The sequence below is a fragment of the Argentina silus genome (genome assembly GCF_951799395.1).
Source record: "Argentina silus genome assembly, chromosome: 14".
Classification (NCBI taxonomy): domain Eukaryota; kingdom Metazoa; phylum Chordata; class Actinopteri; order Argentiniformes; family Argentinidae; genus Argentina; species Argentina silus.
This window is the reverse complement of record NC_139668.1, coordinates 15296293-15303792: the sequence shown is the minus strand read 5'-3', so window position 1 is coordinate 15303792 and position 7500 is coordinate 15296293. Positions and strand designations below refer to the sequence as shown.

Sequence of the window (7500 nt, the reverse complement as noted above, 5' to 3'; positions counted from 1 at the left end):
ACACACATGCAGAAAGAGAGAGAGATGTAGAGAGGGATGGATGCCAACCCACCTGCTGTCGATACTGCTGCTCAAGCAGACAGCAGATGGCCTCTACTACTGGGCTCTAAACTGTAACACAGCAGGAAGACAACATTCTCTTTGTCTCTCTTTCTCTCTCTCTCTCTCTCTCTCTCTCTGTTTCTCTGTTTCTCTGTTTCTCTGTGTCCCTGTCTGTGTCTCTCCCCCACCCCCCACCCCCCCTCTCAATTCAATTGAATTAAATAAGCTTTTTTGGCATGAATTACAAATGTAAATATTGCAAAGACAGACCATACATATGGAAAATATGAGTCATTACTCTCTCCCTCATACACCCAAACACACACACACACACAGACCTTGGCTGCGTCCTGTTCGTACAGGTGGAGCTGTAAGGTCTGGTCCAGGTGTAGCTTGCGTTCGGCCCAGCTCTGCTGCAGGTGTGTCCTCGCAGTCTGCAGTCTCTCCAGGAGGGCGGCCACTTTCGGGGCTACGCTCTGGAAATCCGCCCCGCCTGACAACCAGCTCCCATAACCATGGTTGCTGGGGGTGTCGCCGGGGGCATCGCCACCGTGGGCCGGGCCAAGGCGCATGCGCTGGAGCAAGCTCCGCCCCTCTCGGTCAATGGCGTCGACGGGAGCCGTGGCAACGGTGGCGCGTAGTCTGCCGTGCTCCTCCAGGAGCCTGTAGGGTTAGGATTAGACACACACACACACACATCATAAGAACACACACACACACATTCACAAACCCTACTGCAGCAGTGACACACATATCATTCATCCATATTACTTGCGGGCCTCATCCACGCCCTGGGGCTCGCCTACACGGGTCAGCCCAGCCTCCAGCTGCTCCAGCTGGGCTAGGAGCTGCCCTGCAGCCCCAGTAAACTCCTCCAGGCCCAGCCGTAGTTCTGTCCACTCCACATGGTCGTACTCCAGAGACCCGCCCAGATCAGATGTCAGCTGGGATGGATCTACCAATCGGGAGAGGCCCTCAACTGACACCAGACTGGTCTAGAGAGAGTGGAGAGGGACAGTACAGTCAGACATATACTGTATACAACACACACATACACACACACACACACACACACACACACACATACACGCACACAAACGCGCACACACACACACACACACACACACACACACACACACACACACACACATACACACACACACACACACACACACACACACACCTCAAAGCTGAGTTTGGCACTGCCCAGGTTGGTCTTGTGTTTCTGCCAGAAGGTGTCTGGTTTAATGATGAGGGCCGTGTGGATGTGGGCAGAAAACCCTTCCTGCAGCGTCCGTAGCAACGGCTTCACGCTCTCCCACTTAGAACCACGCATGTCCACTACCACTGTGAACCCCCGGGCACGCACGTCATCACTAGAGAGAGACAGAGAGAGAGAGAGAGAGAGAGAGAGACATGTCATCACTAGAGAGAGAGAGAGAGAGAGAGACATGTCATCACTAGAGAGAGAGAGAGAGAGAGAGACATGTCATCACTAGAGAGAGAGAGAGAGAGAGAGAGAGACATGTCAGCACTAGAGAGAGAGAGAGAGAGAGAGAGAGAGAGAGAGAGACATGTCAGCACTAGAGAGAGAGAGAGAGAGAGAGAGAGACATGTCATCACTAGAGAGAGAGAGAGAGAGAGAGAGAGAGACATGTCATCACTAGAGAGAGAGAGAGAGAGAGAGACATGTCATCACTAGAGAGAGAGAGAGAGAGAGAGAGAGAGACATGTCATCACTAGAGAGAGAGAGAGAGAGACATGTCATCACTAGAGAGAGAGAGAGAGAGAGAGAGAGAGAGAGACATGTCAGCACTAGAGAGAGAGAGAGAGAGAGAGAGAGACATGTCATCACTAGAGAGCGAGAGAGAGAGAGAGAGAGACATGTCATCACTAGAGAGAGAGAGAGAGAGAGAGAGAGAGAGACATGTCATCACTAGAGAGAGAGAGAGAGACATGTCATCACTAGAGAGAGAGAGAGAGAGAGAGAGACATGTCATCACTAGAGAGAGAGAGAGAGAGAGAGAGAGACATGTCATCACTAGAGAGAGAGAGAGAGAGAGACATGTCATCACTAGAGAGGGAGAGAGAGAGAGAGAGAGACATGTCAGCACTAGAGAGAGAGAGAGAGAGAGAGAGAGACATGTCATCACTAGAGAGAGAGAGAGAGACATGTCATCACTAGAGAGGGAGAGAGAGAGAGAGACATGTCATCACTAGAGAGGGAGAGAGAGAGAGAGAGAAACATGTCAGCACTAGAGAGAGAGAGAGAGAGAGAGAGAGAGAGACATGTCATCACTAGAGAGAGAGAGAGAGAGAGAGAGAGACATGTCAGCACTAGAGAGAGAGAGAGAGAGAGAGACATGTCATCACTAGAGAGAGAGAGAGAGACATGTCAGCACTAGAGAGAGAGACATGTCAGCACTAGAGAGAGAGAGAGAGACATGTCAGCACTAGAGAGAGAGAGAGAGAGAGGGAGAGAGAGGTTAATGATAGAGGGGGAGATACTGTAGGTAGTGTTACCTGGGTATGGTGGACAGGTAGGTGACCAGCCTGCTCAGGTCTTCCTGTTTCACTCGATCGTGATTGGTCCGTGCGGGAAAGGTTAGGATGGGTCCACCTCTTTTGTCCCTCCCACCTGGGTCAGTGACATTAGTCACAACATGCCATACAACAATGACAATCATGACAAGGATTCATCAGTGGACAGCATCGCGCTATCATACTGGCTTAATAACACTGTCATACAGCCTTAATTACACTGTCATACAGCCTTAAAAACACTGTCATACAGCCTGAATAACAGTGTGATGTAGTCTCTATGACAGTATTATTCAGTCAAGTTGGCCTAGTTTCATACTAGTCCCTAGCTCACGTCACCTAGCCCCTAACCATAGCCCTCTCCCCTAACACCCTTCAAAATGCGGAGATATGAAAGGGCTGCAGTGGTCAAATCTATATGGCTGAGGAAAGGGCCCAGGAGCAGGGGGCAGGGAGCAGAATGGAACAGGGCCGTAGGACTCACCTGACACAAACGCCACTTTCTCCCTCAGAACAGTCAGTACATCCACTGCTTTCACCCCCTCCCCCCGCACACCTCCTAGAGAGAGAGAGAGAGAGAGAGAAAGAGGGAAAGGGGAGGAAAGAATGGAGGGGGGGGTGTGAAGGGAGAGATAGTTAAACATCAACCTCACTGGAAACTGTCGTGTTTTGTGTCTCTGTCATAGAGAAAACCATGTCAGCATCCCTCGCCTCACATAAAAGAGATGGTCGAGGTATGAGAGACCAAGGGAGAAAGGGGAAGGAAAAGAGAGAGAGAGGGAGGGAGGGAGGGAGGGAGGGAGGAAGGGAGGGAGGGACGGAGGGAAGAGGCTCTGGTTAATCTACTGTACTGTAGATAACTTGTGTGTGTACTGGTATTGTGTTTATGGTTTTCATTTCATTGTGTGTGTGTGTGTGTGTGTGTGTGTGTGTGTGTGTGTGTGTGTGTGTGTATGTTGTGTGTATGTTGTGTGTTTACCGTGTTAATGTTGTTATGATTGAATGTAGGGTGCAGACAAAACACATCTGCTGTTTAGGCCTGTTAGTGTAATCTGGTGTGCATAATCCTGGGTTGAACAGCTGGGGCACTGGGCCAGGGGTCTGTGTGTGGGAGGGGGGGTTCTGTGTGCATGCGTGTGTGTCTGTGTGTGTGGAGGGGAAAGAAGTGGAGGGAGGCCCCTCAGGGAAGAGTCGGGGAGAGAGGGAGGGAGGGAGGGAGGGAGGGAGAGAGGGATGGAGGGGAGAGTGTATAGCTCAGGGGGGGTAGCTGACCTCACTACTGAGATTTACTCTCACTGTGTTAGTCACATGTCTGCCCCCAAAACAGCCCTCACCTCCTCACCCCGCCGGGAGCTCCTCTCTGCTAGCTGATCTGGAGCAACTGGATAGGTGTAAGCAACATGGCAGCGGCTCCCACAGCCAATCGGTACAATAGGTTTATGTGATGTCATAGATATCATCAAATGATATCCCAATCCTTAGATATGGGTGTCAGGGTTAGGGCAAATTCCCTAATTCTAGGAGTGTCAGGGTTAGAGCAAATTCCCTAATTCTAGGGGTGTCAGGGTTAGGGCAAATTCTAGGGAATTTGCAGTCTCTGGGGAATAGGGAGTCAATTGTTGCACAATGAAAATCATAACATTCAGAACGAGAAGCGGAGGGCAGGAAACTACAGGAAACTCTGCACTGCATGACTCCTGTTCCCAGACCAGAATGTTCCGTCCTGGAGGTCTATTCTATTTTCAAGTGTCAGGAAGAAGAAAATAAAGGATATGGCACCGAATCAACCAACGCCCTGGGCCGGAGAGTCGCCGAAGGGCACTGAGATCTGGATTACAACTAGACAGACATTGTTTTAACCACCTAACCTGAACAACTGTGTGGGATTGAATTTCACTCTTTCTCTCTCTCTCTCTCTCTCTCTCTCATACACACACACACACACACACACACACACACACATGCATGCACACGTGTGCACACACATACACACACACACACACACACACACACACACACACACATTTAGGGTCAGTTTGAGTAGGGTGAGAGGACAGAGTGGCTGTTGTCTTGGTAACCCTGTGACATGCAGAGAGGGACGTTATTGTTGCCTGAGTGACATGGGGAAGCTACAGGTTACCTCCAATAACGTGAGTGTGTGCGTGTGTGCGTGTGTGCGTGCGTGCGTGCGTGCGTGCGTGCGTGCGTGCGTGCGTGCGTGCGTGCGTGCGTGCGTGCGTGCGTGCGTGCGTGCGTGTAAATAATGTACCTGTCATTTCAGTGTCCTTTATTTCCAATTGAAAATGACAGCTGCAGACATTTAGTTTGTCTGGCCCTACTGCACACACAGTTTACGAAAATTACATGTATACATACACACACACATGCACACGCGCACACACACACACGCACACACACACACACACACACACACACACACACAGCCAGAGGGAGTACCCCCACAGGCATATCACAAGTGTACAACAGTGTATGAGAAGAGTAATTGGCTACATGCTCACCCACCCACACACACAAGGCCAGACACCCGGTGTAGCACCAAAGGGCAGAGACAGATTACTGTTGCAAACGACATGAGAGGCTGAGAATTAAACACACACACACATACATATACACATACACATGCATATACACACACACACACACACACACACACAAACACACATTTCCACACACAGACACGCGCGCTAAGCTGCTTATAGGAAACACAGCATGCATTACCATAACACTAAATGTACCCTCAACCCCAGACCCAGCAGACATATAGCCAGACAGGCTCACTAAACCACTTCTCTCTCTCCCTCTCTCTCCTCCACACTCACTCACACACACACACACACACACACACACACACACACACACACACACACACACACACAGAGGAGCTCTGATCCACATAGACCACAACAGTCCAAGAAAGGTGAACCGAGGCAATGCTGCTAACGCCCATAGCACCCTTTGCCAACTGGACATAAATCGAGAAAACGCAGCAGCACCGTTGACAGTAAAAGACAGAACCGTGTCGCACCGAGAGAGGGGCTGTGTGACCAGTTGTGACTTTGATCTGATTACCAAATTACATTGGGCCCTGTATTGGTGCTACTGTCACCAGGTCTCAGTCCCCTAACAAACCTACATCCCAGACTAGGGTGGATCCCACTTGTCTCAATAGGCAATATCAGCAGTAGCCATAACCTGCATCAATGACTGGCAAAAGCAAGTTAGCAACCTCTTTTGCTGACACCAGAACAGAGGTGGGGTCTACAGAGAGAGGCAGGGTGGCCTCCGTTCATCTACATTACCAGTTGTCATTAGCGCTGGTTCTGAGGAGCCCGTGGACTCTGGTCCAGTCTTGCTTACAGACACAACAGGGCAACCGCTGGCAAAGCCACGTATGTTCTCTGGAAAACTCCAGAAGTGTTAAAAAGTGTTGTGTTGCCGCCGTAGCAAGAGGCAAATGTCGAACGTGGTTTAGGTGTCCTGGAAGGTCCCCAAGATGGCGGCAGCCTTCCCTCCAGGTGCCACCCTGTCATGGAGGAGTGAGGGAGTCAGCATTGGCATGAGGCAGTCTGTTACCGGCTTTAGTCTCACTCTTTGGACCAGTTTGTCGGGGGGGGGGGGGGGGGGTTCACCCACACACAACCCACACCCCTGATGAGCAGTTAGATCCTATGATTATACAGTGTGACTACCAGAGTCCCTACTGATGTTGACTGAGCTGTAGCCTCCCATGTGAAGGGTTTTATCTTCTCTCTCGGTGGGAGAAAGCTAATCCTGCGCATAAACAGGGTATTAGACGGCCTCTCATTTGAATATTCGCAGCTCAGGAACCAATGATAACCTCCGGAGGGATGAGAGAAAGATGACTGGGCGGAGGGAGAGTTAAGAGGAAGGGGAGAAATGAGGGGGGGGGGACTCTTCACTAATGGTCCCAAGTAGCAGCTGTGAAGCAGATCACAGGCATGGACGGTGTGCCCATTAGAAACTCCCTCCACCCCTCTCCAGCACTTGGTCTGAAGTCTTCTCTTCTCCTTCATCTGCGCTCATGTGAAACTGCCTTGACAGGTGACGGTTCATTTCCAGTTGGCATACCAATATTTTAGTTATAAAAAAAAGCCAAGTGTAAGGAGGTTTAAGGGACGTTTAAGACATGATTGGGATGCGGCAGATTTCTGTGGGGAGAAAGAGATCATGGCATGCTTGGACCCTAGCTCCAACACATATGGCTTCCTTCCTGGCATCCTTCCTTCCCTTGTGTCCTTCCTTCAGAGCGTCTCTGATCAGGAGTACTGATGTTATCAGAGGAAGACACATCTCTACCTTTTTCCAACTGTCATGTCTTCTCAGATCTAGGTACATTGTACACTAAGAATTGGAACAAGGCTTGGTCTACATCCTGACAATCATGGCTTCCTAGTCTCCTCTTTTTAGTAACCAACCACCATCCTGTGAGAGTTACAACAGGGCTTGGCTTCCTCTCGTTGTCTGCTATCTTTCACCTGGACTGATGAAGCACTAGGTATAAGCATTTTGCCTAACCTGATCTGAAATCAGTGCAGATGAAAGAGGGGAATGGGGAGAGGAGGCTACTGTAGTATTGGGATGCAGCCGGGTGGGACTTCAATCATGAGAGGCAACACACAGGCACACACACCAATTTCTTTCTCTCGTTCTCTCTTCCTCTCTCTCTTCCTCTCTCTCTTCCTCTCTCTCTCTCTCTCTCTCTCTCTCTCTCTCTCTCTCTCTCTCACACACACACACACACACACACACACACAGACAGACAGACAGACAGACAGACAGACAGACAGACAGACAGACAGGCCTACAGTCAAACAGGGAGGAGCTCTGATCCACATAGACCACAATAGTCCAAGAAAGGTGAACCAAGGCAATGCT

At 50.2% G+C, this 7500-nt stretch overlaps 1 protein-coding gene across 1 annotated transcript in view; it reads right to left on the bottom strand.

The window, feature by feature from the left end:
* kalrnb (kalirin RhoGEF kinase b) overlaps positions 1–7500 on the bottom strand; it is a gene marked incomplete at its 5' end in the record, with an annotated part of 37286 nt that overhangs the window by 28936 nt on the left and 850 nt on the right. Inside the window, 5 exons of the mRNA XM_083684783.1 lie at positions 381–705; positions 814–1037; positions 1226–1418; positions 2566–2680; positions 3068–3142. Of these exons, the coding sequence (XP_083540909.1) occupies positions 381–705; positions 814–1037; positions 1226–1418; positions 2566–2680; positions 3068–3142 (932 nt within the window). The remainder of the gene's footprint in view (positions 1–380; positions 706–813; positions 1038–1225; positions 1419–2565; positions 2681–3067; positions 3143–7500) is intronic.